This window comes from Lissotriton helveticus, chromosome 11 (genome assembly GCF_964261635.1).
Source record: "Lissotriton helveticus chromosome 11, aLisHel1.1, whole genome shotgun sequence".
Lineage (NCBI taxonomy): Eukaryota > Metazoa > Chordata > Amphibia > Caudata > Salamandridae > Lissotriton > Lissotriton helveticus.
In genome coordinates this window covers 63963338-63982607 of record NC_136072.1, presented here as the reverse complement: position 1 = coordinate 63982607, position 19270 = coordinate 63963338, and the positions used below count along the sequence as shown (strand labels likewise).

The 19270-nt window shown below is 47.1% G+C and overlaps 1 protein-coding gene across 1 annotated transcript in view; it reads right to left on the bottom strand.

Moving 5' to 3' along the window:
* The window catches only part of EIF2B5 (eukaryotic translation initiation factor 2B subunit epsilon), a 105331-nt gene that overhangs the window by 64556 nt on the left and 21505 nt on the right, over positions 1 to 19270 (bottom strand). Inside the window, exons 3-4 of the mRNA XM_078667980.1 lie at positions 9859 to 10044; positions 8222 to 8399 (exon numbers count right to left, since the gene is read on the bottom strand). Of these exons, the coding sequence (XP_078524106.1) occupies positions 8222 to 8399; positions 9859 to 10044 (364 nt within the window). The remainder of the gene's footprint in view (positions 1 to 8221; positions 8400 to 9858; positions 10045 to 19270) is intronic.

Here is a 19270-nt window from a genome sequence, read left to right as displayed (position 1 = left end):
TAGGTCCACCGCGTGGGCCTTGCATTTGCCAAGACTTGTTGCCCAATCCTGGGTCCAGCGACGTCGACAGCAAGAACCTTCGTGGGACAGCTCGCACCTCCATCCTGGTCGCCGACAACGCCTCCTGGTCCGAGAGACTGCAGAGCCCAGCAGCACCCACTCACCTGGCTGAGGTGACTTCGTCCGGTGCCATCCTGGTGCCCACTCAAATCACTAGCTAGTGATTCAGAACTTGGTCCCCTCTGCTTACAGGTTTCTTCTTCCCTGATCCAGGCTTGGATCACTACGAACTTCTTTACTGGTCGCCTGCCAGCAACTTCTTTCTTCAGGCTCCTGGATCTTCAACGAGGGTTTCCGACGCAACTTCAACCCTATGCAGCCGCAGCCCCTGGGCTAGGTAACCTGAGTACTCCGGTGCTCCAGCATAGTCCAACACCCTAAGTGTTCGGATCCACTCTTGTTTTCGACCCACCTAGTCGGGTTCGCCCGAGAACAGTAACTTTGCAACTGCTAGCCTCCATAGACTTTTTCCCGCCTTACGCGTGAGAGTTCCCACTCTGCACACGACGTCCACAGGCCTCCTGCATCTAATCCCAGTGTTTAGAATTGTAGGCCTAGCGATTCCGGAGTCTAGAAAAGTATTACTTACCTGCTAGCAAGTTCGCATTCCACTTACTGAGTATATGGTTTTTCGTGCCCCTAGGGCATTTGTGTAAATTGTGCGACTTAAAGTATTTTCGTAAGAGTTTTGTTGTGTGCTTAGCTCCCTGACTCATAAAGAGTTCAGGGTAGTCTTGTTATAAATAAATATCTGTTTATTTTCATAACAACTTGTGTGGTGTCCTTTCACTTGGTGTTCAAGGGGTAATGTGATGGTAAAACAGCTGGCTTAACACGCCCTCTAGAGCCTTAGACTGCTCGTATCCATGCTACTAGGATAGCTGGTCTATAAGGTTGACTTACAACCAATCATCAATAAGTGTTGTTTGGACTGATACATAGTGATCACTAGAATAGTGAGCACTGCATATCAGGCCAACTTCTCACATTGGTGAGCAGCGGTTGGGATTTGAGCTTGCTGTTGTTTTACCACACATATCCTAAGAATATCATTTGAAAGATCACATAAGTACTAAGGTACATATAACTTAGCTTAGAATACTCTGAGTTCTACTGAACCAGCTGTTGTAGCTCCTAGGGCCTAGCACACCCTAAACTACAACTCTAGCAAGGGATCAGTAGGTAAACATATAGTGTAGGTAAGTGCACCACTTACACCTCACTAGAAAAGCATGTCTACCCATGGAGAGTCTACTGAGACTCCCCTTGTGGCAGTTGACCCTCCACAGGTCACTTCAAGATATGCAGCTCTCAGTTTCCAGGAGATGAGACAAGTGTGTACCTCCAGGAAACTGAAACAGGGGTCTAACCCCACCATTCCCTTTCTGATAGGTCTCTTAGAGACATATGATGCGAGAAAGATTTCTCAGCTAGATGGGAATATGCCAGCCTTAGAGGGTACCACTGGGGATCCAGACCTCCACAACACTGTAAATGCAGTTGAGGAGGAGGACCCTGAGGAACTCTCTGGGGATGAGGCAGACAAAGGTCTTGAGGTAGTCAGAAGGCTAACTAGGGCCAACTTAGACCTACTTGGGCAAGGATCTGGGGGACCCCCAGTGCTGACCCTGATGAGGCCTAACCTTGGAGTTAGGAGAAATAGATCTCCTTCTAGGGACTCCATTAGATCTCTGCACTCTAATGCCTCTTCTCAGGGGAGAAGGAACTCTCCCCAGAGGAGATTGACTTCCCCTCAGAGAAGAGAGCATGAAGCAAGGATGAGACAAGCTAAACTGAGGATTGAAAGGGAAGAACTTGCCCTGGCCAAAGAGAAGCTTGCCTTTGCTAGAGAGCAGCAGATGAGTGGGACAGTTCCCACTGGTGGCAGCAATCTCCCAAGAGAAAAAGAGAAGGGTTTAGATACTAAACACCTGACCAAAATAGTGCCCCCCTTTAAGCAAGGGGATGACATCCAGAAATGGATGGCTGCTTTGGAGAGGGCCTGCACTGTGCAGGGCATTCCCCAAAGTCAGTGGGCAGCTATACTGTGGCTCTCCTTTGATGGCAAAGGTAGAGATAAGCTCCTCACTACTAGAGTTGAGGATGCTAATAATTACCAAGTCCTGAAAAATACACTGGTTGATGGGTTTGGCTTAACCACTGAGCAGTACAGGTTGCTGTTCAGGGATACCGAGAAAACTCAGTCTCAGGACTTGGCTGACTTTGTTGATTGTGCCACTAAGGCTTTGGAAGGCTGGCTACTGGGTAGCAAGGTTACTGACTTCACCGGATTGTATAATCTTATTATGAGAGAGCAAGTCTTAAATAATTGTCAGAACCAGTTATTACACCAGCACCTGGTAGACTCTGATCTGACCTCTCCACAAGAATTGGGTAAGAGGGCAGACAAATGGGTCAGAACCAGGATTAGGCCTAAGAACCAAGGTGGTGACCAGAAAAAGGAATCAACCAAGCCTCAAGAGAAGGGTGGGAATAAATCTGCAGATCAAACCACATCAGGGCCCCAAAAATCCTCTGAGGGGGGTGGGTCCCAGAATCCTTCCAATGCCCAGAAGAAACCTTATTGTTATCCCTGTAAACAGGTGGGTCATTTGAAAACTGACAGCAGTTGCCCAAAGAATAACAATAAGGAGAACATACCCCCAAGTAACATTCCCAAACCTCCTGTTACTACTAGTAGTAATCCCCCAGGTGGTGGGAGTGCCCCCAAGAATTTGGGTGCATTTACTTTGGGAGTTCCTGGGGACTCTGGCCTAACCAGGTCCCCAAACTTAGATACTCTTGTCTGTGAGACTGGCATGGGGTTTGCCAACTTCACAACTTGTCCCAACACTTTGGGCAGGTACAGACAGGAGCCCCTCATCAATGGTATAAAAGTTGAGGCCTATAGAGATACAGGGGCTAGCATCACTATGGTGACTGAGAGTCTAGTCCCCTCAAGGCAACTTTTACCTGGTGCCACATACCAGGTGACCAATATTGATGGAGTACAGAGAGATCATCCCATGGCAGTGGTCAATCTCAGCTGGGGAGGTGTCACTGGCCACAAGAGAGTGGCAGTGTCACCAAACTTGCCTGTAGATTGCCTACTGGGGAATGATTTAGAGCTCTCAGCCTGGGCTGAAGTAGAGCAAGAAACCCATTCTAAAATGGTAAACTTCCATGGTAAGGTTAGTGGGGCAGTGATAGCCACAGCCCCAGTCCAAGATGTCCTCCCTGAACTGGTCAGGAGGGCTGTGCCAGTCACAGCCCAATCTCAGACAACTTCCTTCCCAGAACAGGTTGTAAAGGCTGTGATGGTCACAGCCCACACCCAAACTGAGCCCCCTCCTGAAAAGGTTGGGAGAGTTGTGATGGCCACAGCTCAAACTCAGACAGATGATAGTGTTGTGAAGCCTGAAACTATGGATCACTCCACTCAGACAGAGAGCATTGAGGAGGAAGAGAAATCTCCCTCCCACCAGACTTTAGGAAAGGATCAGCCTCCTCAGGGAACTGATCTGACCCCTTGTGAAGGAACTGCCCCAGAGGTAGTCAGGCCTAGCCTGGCAGAGCCCCTGATGTCAGTGGACCCTTCCAAGGTGGGACCCAGTCTGGAGCAGGTAACCTGCCCCTCTCTACCCTGCCTCAGTCAGCCCAGGGCTGTAGAGGTCAGGGAGGCCAGTCCAATCAACAGATTAAGGGCACTGAAGCTAGTAATCCTAGCCAAGTGAAAATAAAACTGACTCCTGAGGGATCCCCCTTAAATTTAGTTAGGGACCTCCCACAGATGGACACTGTTGGGCACAGCCAAACCTGGGACCTGAGGGCCCCAAACCTGACCTGTCCCTCCAGTAAGCCAAACAGAGGGACCCAACCTCCAGCTGTAGGTAGCCAGAGGTTGACCCTGAGAGCCCAAAACAACTCAGTCTTTGAAAGAAAGGCCTCTATGGTGGAAAATGATTGGAGGAAGCTGAGCCCAAAATTAGTGGAGCCTCACTTCAGTACTCCATTTCAGCACCAGCCTTTTACTTTACCAAAGCACACCACAGGTAGGGATTCCCTATGGTGGAGACCCTCAGACACCCTTAGGGTGAGGGATTGCTTAGTGGACCATGAGATGGGGGTAACCATGCCAGTGCCGGTACTTCCTTATATGGCCACTCAGGCAATATAGGCTTACCTGGCAAGGATAGCCTGATCTCCTTTCGTTTGGGGGGGGGGGGAGGGGTATGTAGGAAGGTAGATCCCTGACTATGGTTGCCCCCAACTTTTTGCCTGGTGTTTTGCTGGTTTTCTGACTTGGTTGACCTGGGGCCCTGCTATTCAGGACCCCAGGCCTACTGCTCTCTCTGTAAAATGGATTCCATGTACCCTAGGTACATATCTAATTGGATACTGAGTCACCTTATCAGTCCCTGTACAGTGTACCTTAGGTACCCAGGGCATAGGTGTAACCAGGGCCTACCAGGGGCTGCAGCATGTATTATGCCACCCCTGGCTGGCCATCCAGATCTGACACAACTGGCTGCACGACAGCTGGGGCAAGGTGGTGTAATCACCCTTTGCTTTAGATATAGTATACCTATATCTAACCCTAAAATGGACACACAGATCTCCTATCAGTCACTCCTATGGCAGGCCTTAACAATCCTGAAGGCAGAGTGCTTGGAATCGTGTGAGATAGTGCTCTGGCATGAGCTGAGCCTGTCTGCGGCTTTCGGTAACCATCCCTTAGCCGTTTCCATGATATCGCATACCATATACTCTTAAGTGCATTATAATCCTCGCAGTTATGTGCCAACTCTGGTATCGCTTTATCAAAACATGTCGCGTAAGGTGTCATACGAATTGGAATACTAACCCCTCGCCAATTCTGGCGACGGGGTTAGCATTCCACCCTTCTAGAGGGACACGACATGTATGTAACCTGTAACCCCGGTTAAAATCAGACAGAGCCTTAGCTCCACAAAATGGATGCGGCCACCGATACACAAGTCTGCCCTCCTGCTGCTGGGAGTCCTCCCAGCCCAGGAGGCAAGGACAAAGGGTTTCCTGCCAGGGGCGGTGCCAGCACCGTCCCAGACAGGATTTTGTGTATCCTAGGTAGGCAGGGCTTTAGAGGAAGGTGACTGCAAGTGGCACCCCGGTGCTCACTGTGCATAGGCCGGCTGGAACCAGTTCCAGGGGCACTCCAGCCCCTGACCTGGGGAAAGCCCGCCAAAGGAGAGGGGTGTAACCACCCCCCTCCTAGTCCCACCCATAGGGCAGGACTTAGTCGCGTGCCAGCCCCTTTTTGCAGGATAAAAGGTAGGAACTGGCCCCCTTCCAAATCAGATCATCTTTGAATCCTGAAACTACTTTCCACGAAAGGAACTCAAGACTTCTTCCCAAGATTCTCCCTTGTGACTAAGGAGTAGTCACCCTGCGGCAGCAGGCACCAACCAAGCATCGCGGTTTGTTGCCAGTCTGTCCTTCGGATCAAGACTGCTCCAGCACGACGAGAACCGGCTTCCCTGGCACCTCTGACCTCAACCTACATCATCAGCCCAGCTGTGATCCGTGGGTGTGACGAGACCTCGAGGGACCGGCCATCTTCAGAACTGCACGACGCTTGTCCAGCACGACCACCGAGTGACCCTCGACCGAGTGCTTTGGGGTAAGAGAAGCCCCGACCCTGAGCAGCTCCAGCACCGAAGTTCAGCCCCCCTGCATCCACGAGATCTGCGTGGGGCCCTTCTGCTCTTTGCTGCCAACCGCGTTGTCCAGGTCGCTTGCCCGTTGGCTAGTGGCCCTCTCACGACGACAACCACTGCTGGTCTGGTTGCTCCAGACTAGCCCTTGCTCCCCTCCAAAAGAGGAGCACCCTGGACCCGCCTGGTCCACTCAAGACGCCATTTTAGGTCCACCGCGTGGGCCTTGCATTTGCCAAGACTTGTTGCCCAATCCTGGGTCCAGCGACGTCGACAGCAAGAACCTTCGTGGGACAGCTCGCACCTCCATCCTGGTCGCCGACAACGCCTCCTGGTCCGAGAGACTGCAGAGCCCAGCAGCGCCCACTCACCTGGCTGAGGTGACTTCGTCCGGTGCCATCCTGGTGCCCACTCAAATCACTGGCTAGTGATTCAGAACTTGGTCCCCTCTGCTTACAGGTTTCTTCTTCCCTGATCCAGGCTTGGATCACCACGAACTTCTTCACTGGTCGCCTGCCAGCAACTTCTTTCTTCAGGCTCCTGGATCTTCAACGAGGGTTTCCGACGCAACTTCAACCCTATGCAGCCGCAGCCCCTGGGCTAGGTAATCTGAGTACTCCGGTGCTCCAGCATAGCCCAACACCCTAAGTGTTCGGATCCACTCTTGTTTTCGACCCACCTAGTCGGGTTCGCCCGAGAACAGTAACTTTGCAACTGCTAGCCTCCATAGACTTTTTCCCGCCTTACGCGTGAGAGTTCCCACTCTGCACACGACGTCCACAGGCCTCCTGCATCTAATCCCAGTGTTTAGAATTGTAGGCCTAGCGATTCCGGAGTCTAGAAAAGTATTACTTACCTGCTAGCAAGTTCGCATTCCACTTACTGAGTATATGGTTTTTCGTGCCCCTAGGGCATTTGTGTAAATTGTGCGACTTAAAGTATTTTCGTAAGAGTTTTGTTGTGTGCTTAGCTCCCTGACTCATAAAGAGTTCAGGGTAGTCTTGTTATAAATAAATATCGGTTTATTTTCATAACAACTTGTGTGGTGTTCTTTCACTTGGTGTTCAAGGGGTAATGTGATGGTAAAACAGCTGGCTTAACACGCCCTCTAGAGTCTTAGCCTTAGACTGCTCGTATCCATGCTACTAGGATAGCTTGTCTATAAGGTTGACTTACAACCAATCATCAATAAGGGTTGTTTGGACTGATACATAGTGATCACTAGAATAGTGAGCACTGCATATCAGGCCAACTTCTCACACTCAGAAATACTCAGTTTAATTTTCATGTGTTGGTACGATCAGAGAAACGAGATGATGTATGATCTTCGCTGCACTGTCGTATCTTTCAGCATATTTGTGTACCCAACAGGTGCATCTTGGAGATCCAGCCAGGCAATTGCACAACTTACCAGTGGAGTGTTTGTGCCCTTGAGACTGGGAGTTTAGAATATTTTGAGAGTGCCGCTCTTTATAACATCAGCAATTCGAGGCAGAGTTCAGCAGACTGTTGTTCAGGGCGTATCACACTAGAGGTCCCGGTGAATCGACTGCTATCAAGCAACTGTGTGAATTTCACATGGTTGGAAAATGAAATCCAGACCACAGCGACCATCATGCCTGAGGCACCAGCACCTCCCAGAGACCTCGTCTGCTGCCCATTTCTAGCTAACCCAGGGATCCAGGCACCATAACAGCAGAGAACAGGGATGACTTGCTAACCCATATTTGCAGGCATTCATGTAGCGTGGATGGTGGACCAATGACAATTATGTGCAGGATTTGCAGAAGACAAGAGGGCAGTAAAATCCTGCCCAGTCAGCCATGACTCCCCATCCTGCACCCCGGAGTATGTTATTGAAGCACTGCTGCACTGTGAATTATGAACTTGGACTTCTGTTTTTACTCAAACTATTCAAGAGACTTACTGAAATAAAAATTAGCACTGTCTTAGGCTTCATCTCTTTCACACAACTTCCTTCTTTTCTCTGAAATGTTAACTCTTCAGCATTTTGTGAGTACACTGGTATAAACTTTCAATGTAAAAATACTTGCATGTCTACCACACGTGGGATGAGTATCTTGTTAATGAGTACTGGGCCAGCTACATGTGGGGATTAGGTCTGTGCTTTATAAAAACCAGCAATAACGTAAAAAGAGAAAGAAAAACTTGCTACTAAAATGATTGCTTTACTTTACATTTTAAAACTCATTACACTGTGAGCACAGTGTATGGTGCAGTGCCAAATTCATCAAAAGGCTGTTTATATGTACTAAGAAACAATTCAGATAACTTTAAAAGGTCATTACAAATTTTCAAACTATAGAATTAGGTCTCAACAGTCTTGGTTTTAATACTTAACACAGGCATTGGCTTTGCCAAGATCCCAACCTACGTTACTGCCCCTTCTGCACCTGTGACTCGGAATCTTCTCACTACAGCTCCACTCTCCTGTCTTTAGTACTGACCATGGGGAAGCCGAAGCGCTTGAGTCCTCGAGTTTTTTGGTAGTGTAGCACACGGCATGTATTGCTGTCCATGGCAGTGATGACATCATCCTCCTGGCACCTGGTGCGGTGACCTGGTGACGCCTCCTTAAATATCATAGTCATTACTGAAATATTCTTGTCCATCTTACGTCGAGTCCTAAAAAATAAGAGGAAAGAATTACCAAATTTTGTATGAAAGGACAATAACCCAAAAATCAAACACACTCAATGGCTTGATGGTGTGACCCTTTAGAAAAAAAGGCAAAAAGTTTTTATGTAGCAACCTAATGCACCGGTGTGCAATGATAAGTTGAGGAGCTCAATGCATGAGAAGGATAATCACAGTAATGAAGCAAGAAGACTAACAGCTTAAGCTACAAATAACCATTACCAAAGATGTAAAACTACCAGGAATACAGTAAAAACACCTTTGGGTCCTGGGTCTCTTTCCATGCTTATGGTGAAAATGCCTTTGATACCAGCCTACACTATTTTATATGGATGTATTTTGTAATAAAGATATTACATACTCTCAGGGTATAAAAGAAAAATGGCACCCTTTTGTGCCATTGATACCAAGCCTTACAAACAGGACAGATCTAGTTTCCTGGTGTTTTGATTTGCGGGTTGGACACTATTGGGGTGAGAAGTGGCTCTCTCGTGGTCTTGAAGATATTCTCTTCCAAGACATTGTTAATGCATGTACGTAGTCCTTAGCTACAGTAACTGTAGCTATCTGTGCCCCTATACATAAACATCCTACACCAAGATCTAGAAATGCATGCTCGAACTATTAGACTTTTTCAATAGCAGCATTATACACCAAAATGTAGCAAACTGATACGGCTTACCAATCCTAGCAAAAAGAAATTAGAAAAAAAAGCTGTGTTTAAGAAATTTTATTGTCTAAAATTGGAACTTACTGACTAGCAGAGACTGTAGGAAAAAGAAGCTTTGTGCTCAACTGCTTTGTATGTCCAAACTATTACTGAAAGAGAAGTCTCACTATAAAGCACTCTATCAACTAAAGCCAATCTGGAATGGTTACATTTTACCAGTTTCTACCCCTGTTCGCCAACTAGGCATACCTGTACTTCACAAACTGTCATGGCTCCAGGATCACAATAAATACATTTGTTAGATTTTCATATCCCTGACTCTTGGAAACTCCACAAATCTGGATTATGATGGCTTTACAACTAAGTTTTCTCTGAATCAATGAACATGTGCTAGTTTTCTTTAGGCCTACTCACTCCCCTCTTCTAAGAAATACCAAGCACATTTCTGCTTTATGGCAGACCTGTTGCTGTTCTGCTCTGCTCTAACAGAAGCTGTGCACAGTACTGTTCTAAGAGAGTATTGACTCTAGGAAAGGCTGAGCACAGCCCCACCCTAGAAAAGTTGCTTCATGCAGCCCTGATCTCAGAAAGGGTACGAGTTGTCCCACTCTAGGAACTGTGGCATCAAGCCTCACTTTAACAAGAGTTGCAGGTACTGCCCACACACTGAATACATTGTTCAGTTCCAAGAGTTTATGAGGTTTGGCACGGTCCACATTGGAAATACCAACTTTTTGTTTTTTTTTACACAACTTGTGGGAAGTAACAAGTCTTTACCTGTGCACCTCCAGAGCTTTGGAGATGTTGATATTGGAGACCACATCGCCATAAACTAGCAGAAAGTCAGAACGCACCAAGGATTTGGCATCCACATCTCTCAGGACATCGCCAAGTGATCGGTACAGCTCAGAGGTCACCACGTGCACCACATTTGGTGAAGTTGGGCGGCACCACTTTGATTTCCTGTAAGAAAGATAAGGAAAGGCGAGTACAATAGTTGTCTAGACATACCTTTATGCTGGTTATCTTGATGGTCACACGAAACCGCATTTGGAAACAAAGCACAGCAGCAATGTGGAATTAGCTTGCACAGTGTGAGCTGCAAACCTGCCAAGATTATCCTTGCAGACCAAAAGGAGAGCTAGAAAGCATTGGCAAATTCATTTAGCACCCCGTGAGGAGCCAGTCATGATACGGTCATCACAACCTTATTCAAAATGTATTCATTAGGTTAGAAAATGCTCTCTTAATACCTCAAGCAAATACTTCCTGGTTGCGCTGAAGGTGTATACCCCTCCTGCAGTATGCAAATGATGCAGTTCTACTGGCATGCCCTCCGTATGGCTATAGCTGAACAATTTCCACTTCTGACAAGCATGGTGTACCCTGGTTAGGGTTTCCTCTTAAATGTTGACCTTCTGTTACAAATGACTAGCATTGGGGAAAACCATGTTTTGAACCACCCAGTCCTACAAGTGAACATGTAGGTGACAAAGTATGTGAGTCTTTGTCCCTCCCAAATCGGTCTGTGAAAATGTTGTCCATTATTCCTGTAAACACAGAAGAAACAATTTCAGATCCAGGAAGATGGCTTTCAACACTAGAGACGGTACATGTGAAATTACTCGAGTCTCAACCAATGACAGTAGGAAGCTGGCTCGAAATATTGTGGACCAAAACGAGGTAAACTGTGTGAAGAGTCCAGGCAACCCATATTGGTTTACAGAGGCAAGAACGATAACACTAAATGCTCGCTTGTGTGGTAAATCGGGAGAGCAGTTTAGGCTTAGAGCAGTGCTAAGCATTTGTTGTACTCATAGAGGCAATACATGAGACACACAAGTGTAAGAAATTTACAAGAGATGTATCCTTCTGAGGCACTGTGCTAATTTAATTCCACTGATGCAGAGCTTCCCTGCAAAGAAGTATTCTTCTAAAGATATGTCACTTTCTCTATGTGATCATTTCTCTGATCAATCTGACCTGCAGGTTTTCTTTTTCTGTAATTTTTTATAAAGAACAAAGAGTTGGATATATCGTACAGCTCTTAAAGCGTTATAATTTTGGCCAGAGTCGCCCAGCTCTGTATTTTTTGAAAAAGCTAAACGATCCCTTTGTCTGCTTTGCTGTAGCTTCATTTCTCTGGGCATGCAGTCGCAGGAGACAGTTCTTATAATTGGGACCTATAGAAACTATTTCTCCATCTACCCTACTGCTGTTACTCTTAGATTCTTTAGTTTAATCTGCTGAAAGAAGACCTTTAGGCAGTATTGGATAGTTGTATGATTTAGTTATACCCTGTGATAAGAGAACTGAAAATAAGAGTCATTAGTAGGGCGTTAATGATGACGTTTTTACATATATTATATATCTATATCTATCTATCTATCTATCTATATATATATCTCTCTTATATATATATATATATATATATATATATATATATATATATATATATATATAGATATATATATGTTGTACGAAGTGCCTGAGCATTTAAGGGGCACACTGCGGGGCTCTGCCCTTCGGGCTTTTTTGTTCCAGCATACGTCTTCACACTGCAAAGTTCTTGATGCTCGACGTGTTTCTGGGGGAACCTCCCCCCCTCCTCAGGGGCTGCTTCCATCAGACACTCGAAGATGCACCACGTGATTTCTTGACCTTTTGTTGAGACAAGCCCCAAGGTAGGCGTGTGTTTTCATCCAACGTCATACCCAGCATTATGGGACTTGAAGTCACTGTGGTGATGCATGTGTCATTGTGAACTTTATAGTAAAGTCGAGGGTCTGGGATCCATCTTGCATGCGATTAAAACCTTAAGTAGGCTGCCTGTGTGTTTCAGTGCGCTGTATATGAAATGAAGAGTCCTGCACTCATAAAAAGATACCGATGTTATTTTATTGACTTGCTCTTTAAGTTTTAACTCGCTGTCCAACACAACTCCCATGTTCTTTAACTTGGTTGAGGGATGGGCAGTGTGTCTAGCTCAGGCGGCCACCAATCTGGTGTCCTGAGAGAGGGTTTACTGCCGAAGATGATCACCTCGGTTTTCGAGGCATTCAACTTTAGAGAATTGCAATCCATCCAATTGCTCACCTTTTTCATGCATGAGCTGAAAGCCATATCATTACTATTTCCCCTGTTGGTCAGACACACCACAATTTTGGTGTCGTCAGCGTATGAGGCCAGGGAAAAGCCCGCGTTTTTGATAATCGACGCCAATGGCGTGACATAGATTAAAAAGTGTCGGGCTTAGTGCAGATCCCTGTGGAACTCCACATGGCAGGGAGAATTGCCTCGAGACATAGTTGCCCAAAGCTACGTTTTGTTTTCGGTTTGCTAAAAATGATTTTATGAGATCCATAGCTTTTCCTTTTAGCCCTAGATTCTAGGGCCGGCCGACCATAATCTCATGGCTGACCGTGTCAAAGGCTGCGGAGAGATCTAGCAGCACCAATGCCGCCGTCCCTCCGCCATCAACAATTTCACGTATGTCTTCCGTAGTCACAATTTGTGCCGATTCAGTGCTATGGTGTTTCCTGAATCCATGTTCTGTATTATCTAAAAAAAGAGTTTTCTTCTATGTAGGATGAAATTTGTTGATTCATAACTTTCTCTGCCAATTTAGCAGCAAAAGGGAGTCTTGAAATGGGGTGATAGTTACTCAGGTCAGCAAAGTCCAGGTTATCTTTCTTCAGAGGTGGAAGGATAGAAGCACATTTCCACTGGTCTGGGAAGATCCTACTAGTGAACATCTGGTTCAGAATAAATCCCACGTTTTTAGCCACTTGGACAGGCACCATATGCATTATAATGGGCAGGCAGGGATCATATGGCGAGCCGGATTTGATGGTCAGAATTAGATTTCTGTTGTTCCTCCGAAGGGATCATAAAATTGGAGAAACTCCTTCTGTCCTCTTGGTTGGTTATCTTCTGTTCCACCTGCTGGTTGTCTATTAGGTCTGCACTGAATTTATTATAGATGTTAACAACGTTTTCCTGGAAGAAACTAGCAAGCGTATCGCAAAAGTCTTGGTTTATCCCTATGTGATTGGCCCTGGTAGGTGTAACCAGTTTCTTAATAACAGAAAAGAGGGTTTTGTTAGAATCACAGGCAGCTTTGATGTGCTCTGTGAAGTGGGTGGTCATAGCTATCATGATGCTCACTTTATGCTTGGCGAGTTTAGCTTTGTAAATGGTACTTTCATCTACCTCATAATTTTTTCTCCATTTTTGCTCTGGTCTACGGCAATTCTGCCTAGATAATCTGAGCTTCTCACTATACCATGGTTGAGATTTTTTTTCCCTTGTGAATATTTTTAGGTAATTGGTGCTACAGTGTCTAACACAGTTTTTAGCCAAAGCGAGAAGATCCCCACATTCTCATTCATGTTGTCTCAGAGTTAAAGTAGTTGCTTCTCCTAACTCTACCGGGTGTATTTTGTGCCAGGCTCTGCTTTTTACTTGTTGAGTGAGGGGCCTATGTTGGGTGTTTTTTTTATTTTTATCGGCCATTTAATCACCCAGTAGTCAGACCATGTCACAGGGAAGGATGGCAAGAGTTTAGTGGCCTCATCTGTAGAGAAGATGCCATCTAACATATGTCCAGCTTTGTGTGTTGCACCCTGATTGATTAGGGTGAGTCCAAAGGAATCCATAGTGTCAATTAATTTTTGAGAATCAGAGTCGGTTTGTTTTTCTGAGTGGAAGTTGAAATCCCCTAGAACGGTGAAATTATCATTAATAATTGAAGACTCAATCACCGTACTAAGATTGCTAATGAAGCTGCTCTTTCCTCAAGGTGGGCGATAAATTAACATTCCCTTAATAGCTGATAAATCTGGTAGCTGTATAAAAAAGTTTAATGCCTCAAAGCCTGTTGTATGTAGTGGTTCAAACTTAGTTTTGAAATGATTGCGATAAAAAAAAAATCGCCAATCCACCTCCCTTTTTTTCTGCCTGTCTAGTCTAAAAACAGCATATTCAGGTGGAGTGGCAGCCACAATATCTGGGCCAGAGATCTCATCTGCCCAGGTTTCTGTTACGAATGCCACATCAATGTCTTGGGTCTGAACAAGATCATAAAACTCTAACTGGTGTTTTATCAGACATCTTGTGTTTAGCAGTATGCAACAGATATTGGAGCTGATAGGGCCAGGGCTCTTTCTTAGCCTTTGGCCCGACTTTCTTAAAGAGACTGTCAAACTTTCAGAGGGAGGTGTGGATTGTTCCCTATTAATAACACTGTAAGGAGGGCGTGTAGGGATATTAGTGTTAGAGGGTCTTAATGCAATTAATGCCTCACGGGAGTAGCAAAGGTTACCTGACGCAGTTAGAAACGGTGGGCCAGGGGGACCGGCGTTGAGCGTGGTCCATGCGCGGACGGGCGCAGAAGGGCTTGCCTTTGGCACGCCCGCTGCGCGCGTCCGATGCCCCTCCACGCCTTCACCTCTTTTTAACTTGCCAATCTGTGCTAAAAGCGAAGGACTAGACCGCCTCTTCTCAAAGATGGCGGCTATCCCATGGCACAACGGACCACTTTAACCACCTTCCTGGATATCTCCCTCCACTCAAACAGCCCGCTAATGGCTGCGGTGGACCGGGGAGATATCCTTCAAGGATTTGGACGCTGAGCTGTGCAGTGTTCAAAACCCAGGGCAGTGCAAATTTACAGTTTGAGCAAGAGGTTTAAAAACATTTAAAATAGCCGCATATTTAACAAAATAACAGCGAGCAGTTAAGCAAGACCCAGTAAAAACAAAAACTGATTCAGAACTGTTTAAAAACACACAGGACAGCAGTTACTTGTTACCTGTCCTGGGGCATCCAAGTGTAGAAATGCTAGTCAAGTTAGTAGCTATTAGCGCTATGCCGGTGGAAAGAAAGGGGGTGCCACTTAGAAACAGGCTCAGAGGGTGACTTGGGGACAAGTCTGGGAGCTCCGAATGGGGGCTCGTGTCACACGGGTTCTGGGAGAAAGGGGGCACAGCCGGTTCATTGGTACCTATGCTGGGGCACTCGGGTGCAGAGTGGATAAGTCGGTTGGCCTCGGTGTGTCCTTAGGCCTCACTGTGGTCGGTCTCGCTGGTTGAGGGTGCAAAAATCAGGACTGCTAGGCCACTCTGGAAGTGGGTTTCTGTGGTGCTGACGTCCCTCAACAGCTGCACGGTCTCGGTATAGTGAGAGTCCGTACTGGACTCTCACAGGCTCTCTTTGCTGCAATGGGTCTGGTACACCACGTATTGGTCTGTACGGCTCTGGTTGGTCCTGGTGTCCTCAAACTCGATGGAGGGACAGATATGGCCTTCAGGAGCACAGGTACCGCTTCCTGGGGGGCTGCGGCGTCTGGCTGGCCAAGGAACTGTAACTCGAACTGGACTTTGCTTCCCTGGATGCCTGCAAGGGAGTAGCTCCTCCCTGCAGGATACTTCAAGAAGATTGATAGCAAATTGAAAAGGGATGGCAGTCTCCCGGGGTTCTTAGAAGATGTTCAGCTACAGGACGAGTGACAATTGTTGCAGGCAGGCAGGGTTTAGCACCAAAAGTCCACACCAGGGGGGGGAGGAGCCAAGATGGCCGTCGGGACGGTCGTGTAAGCGCCCGGCTCCGCGAGCCTTTCACTCCTGCATCTATATCCTGCCTCTTTTCCTATGCCTGTGATGCGGTAAAACGGAGATTGAAACGCGCTGACAACGCTCGCGTTCCTCCGAAGTCCCTGCCTGCTGTTGTTGCGGAGATCTGGACACGCCGCATTTCTTCCATGGTTGTCCCTGGACCCTCTGTCTGCCGCCGCCGCTGGACGCTGTCTCACCGACGTCGGAGAGACGATATGGGGATGCCCTGTTGTTTGCGGTGCTGCTGCCGGCTGCAGTAAGAGATGATGTGTATCCTTCGCGGAAGTGGCGGATTCCCTCTGGGCTGTATTGTACACTGACGAGGTGGGATTCCCCTCTCGTAATGCCTCCCATTGTCCCTCTGCTGACGAGCTGAGCTGCCTCCATTTTTGAACATCCTTCCTGCCTAGGGTCGCCCTCCTCGCCTGAAGCACCACTCTGTGCTACGAGCAGTGTCTCTACCTGCACCCCGACCTTTCCCCCGGGGTTTGTGTCGCCCTCCCCCTCTCACTGGGGTTTCATCGGCGATAAGGTACTGACGCTGGTTTTTTGGTATGGGCTGATGAATGCCCCCTTATCTCCCGGGGGTGCTATCCTGCCTGGTCTTGAGAGTGGTGACGGCCCGACGGCAACAACCTGCGCCATGGACCGCTTGGAGCCGCAGCGGGATTTGACTCATGGCGATATCCTGGCAGCGCTCGCCGGCTTATGGGACACATGGCTTCGATGCACCCAGCAGCTGGGTTGGAAGATTAACGACGCCATTTCTGCCCCGGGGCGCCTGACGCGATCCGGCTCCCTATTATTTCCGATCTCTCCTGAAATGGATAATATGTTTCTACATGCCTGTCCGGTACAGTGGATGATTCCTGGCAACAACGAATTGTATCAGTCGGTTGATGGAGCTGCTGTTACATTGTCTCCCCCCACTTCGAGACTTGTGACTCTGCCGTTGCTTTTGTCCCCATTGCCTTCATCACCGCCTTCTCGGCTGCTGACCCTCCTGGCCGCCTTTCCCTCTAAAGGCGTTTCTCTAAGGTGGTGGACTGTTTTTTATCCTGTGCATAAGGGGACGATGGTATTCTTGGACACTGGACATATTGTAAAATGGAGACTTTCACTTCATCTTCTCCGGCGTCTTCTTCGTTGGGGGCGGCCATCTTGTCCTTTTGTTCTGCCTTCGGTGGGCTCCCAGCGGTGGCCATGTTTGATGGGCTTTCGACGTTCGGGCCAGGGCTGAAGGTTTTCTTCTCATTGACTTTGTCTGTTCTACGGGCGATGATTCGGACTGGGACGCTTTCTATTGTGTTTGAATGCGCTGTTTTGAATGTTTCTTTTCCCCACCTCAGGTTGTATTAATTTGTCCTGTTGTTGATCCTTTTGGGTGGGATATAGTTTTCGTGCGGGCTGTGGAGTCTGGGAATAATTGGTTCTGGCCCTCCTTCGGGTTTCGGTGCTCTATGGGAGTTTTAGATCGGGATGTTCCTTTCTTGCTCTCATAATTTAGGTTCTTTCCTAACCCTCTCCTTTTTCTTTCTTCTCTTCCTATTCTACATTTCGGGATTGCTGGGCGACAGACACACTGCTGGGGGGGGGGTAGGCCGTAGCCTCCGCATGCGTGTAGGGTGGGGGGTGGGAGTGGGGTCCTTAGTTTATGGGTTTTAGTTTCTATGGTGCCTTTGTTTCTTTTTCTTTTATCTTTCTTTTCTTTTCTTTGGGTCCGTGTGTGGGACTAATGCGGGCGGGTGGCGGCATGCGATGATTCGATTGCTCCTGCTGTTACTTTAGTTACACGTACCTTGGCCGCCGTACAGCCGGGGGAAGCTTGACTTTTGGGCTAGGACTGTCAGACTGATTTGTCAATCTGTTGCCGTTACGCCTACACGGACTCAGCGTTCTGCTTCTATATTTTATATTATTGATCTGCAAGTGCAATGCTGACCTTTATTGTTGCTACGAAAAATGTTTAAAATCTACCTTCATTGCTCCTTCGTCACGGTATCATGTTGAACTAAGCTGTGGTCTTTGATGCTCGCTTGGAGTTATGATATATTACTGTGTCGCCGTATTGTCTGCGCAAGTGCCTTCACGTTTTTGTGGCCAGCCGGTTGGTTGTGGGCCCGTATATTGTCTTCTTAAATGCACAATAAAGGTTTTTGAAAAAAAAAAAAAAAAAAAAAAAAAGTCCACACCAGGTTTTCAGTTCTCGCAGCTCTTCTTTGTCCCCTTCTTCTGAATCGGTCTAATCAAGTTTCCTGGCATGAGGGGTGCCGCTAAATACTCAACTAAGGTGCGTTAAGGGGAGTGGCAGGTAGTAGCCAATTGGCTACTTACCTTTAGGGTGTCTACACCCTCTATATAACCACTTCCTGAGGGGGTGGGTATAACCCTAAACCAGTGAGCCCAATTCTGCCAAACAAGATGGTGAAATTCTAAGTTCTGGGTTCATCTCAGGTAGCCCCCCTTAGGGGTGGAACTAGCCTGAGGGGGAACACGCTAATTTTCCCGCCTGTCCTGGTACCAAATGGGCCCAGGCCAGGGGTTGGCATTTCCTCTGTCTGGGGACACCTTGGGTTGCATATTGAAGGCAGCAGAGAACTTTGAAGCCTCCTGCCTCGATATGCTGATCACTTAGCCATCCTGCTTGAAGGAGGTGACAACACAGGCTGTAGCAGGCACCGTTTCTGCTCTCAAAAAGCAAGGACTCCCACCTGCAGGGGGTCAGAAACTGGTCTGTGGTGGCAGGCTGGACTGCACCAGTTAGAAAGTACACTAGTAGTCGGTAGGTTGTCAAGGGGCACCTCTAAGGTGCCCTCTGGGAGCAAGTGTTAATAAATCCACCACTAGAATCGGTGTGGGCTTTTTAATACGAGAGGTTTGCTACAAACGTCTCTAGTTTCAATAAAGACATCATGTAGCTGGGTAACTTGTAAACACCATTGTCCAGGGGTTCCATTTACTAGGGACTTACACTTGGTGCTAAAGGCATTTCCAAGTAGGGGAACAATTGTACAGTTTTAGGGAAAGACCTGGCACTGGGGACTTGGTTAGAAGGAACTCAGTGCACTTCTGTCAAAATTGCATCAGATACCAGGTAAAAAGTGGGGGTGACCATGTCAACAAGCATTTGCAATGCAATAGGTCTCGCATTAGGAAAGTTTGAGTGATTGGTCTTGTAAATGACAATTTTTTTATTTATGTGTTGGTTTTGAAATAGCTAAATTAATAGCTTTGTCATTTACAATGCCAAAAGTTATAACTTTCACAAATGTGACACCTATAGCATTTGTAATGCAACATGTTTTGTATTTACGTGACTTAGATGTATTGATATTACAAATAACAATGGCTTTTCATTTTTTTATTTCAACTTCTGTTTATTAAGCCTCAGTTCGAGACACACATAAGAAAAGGGTCACAGTGACACAGCGATAAGCCTACAACCCTCATGGGGCCGGCCGCGTGAAAGAATTCGTGGTGCGAAGTTTGCATAAATCGGAACGTCCAATCGCACTCATCGATCTGCACATCAAAGTCCAGCAAGATCCCACGAAGTCGATCAAGAAGGGGGTCAA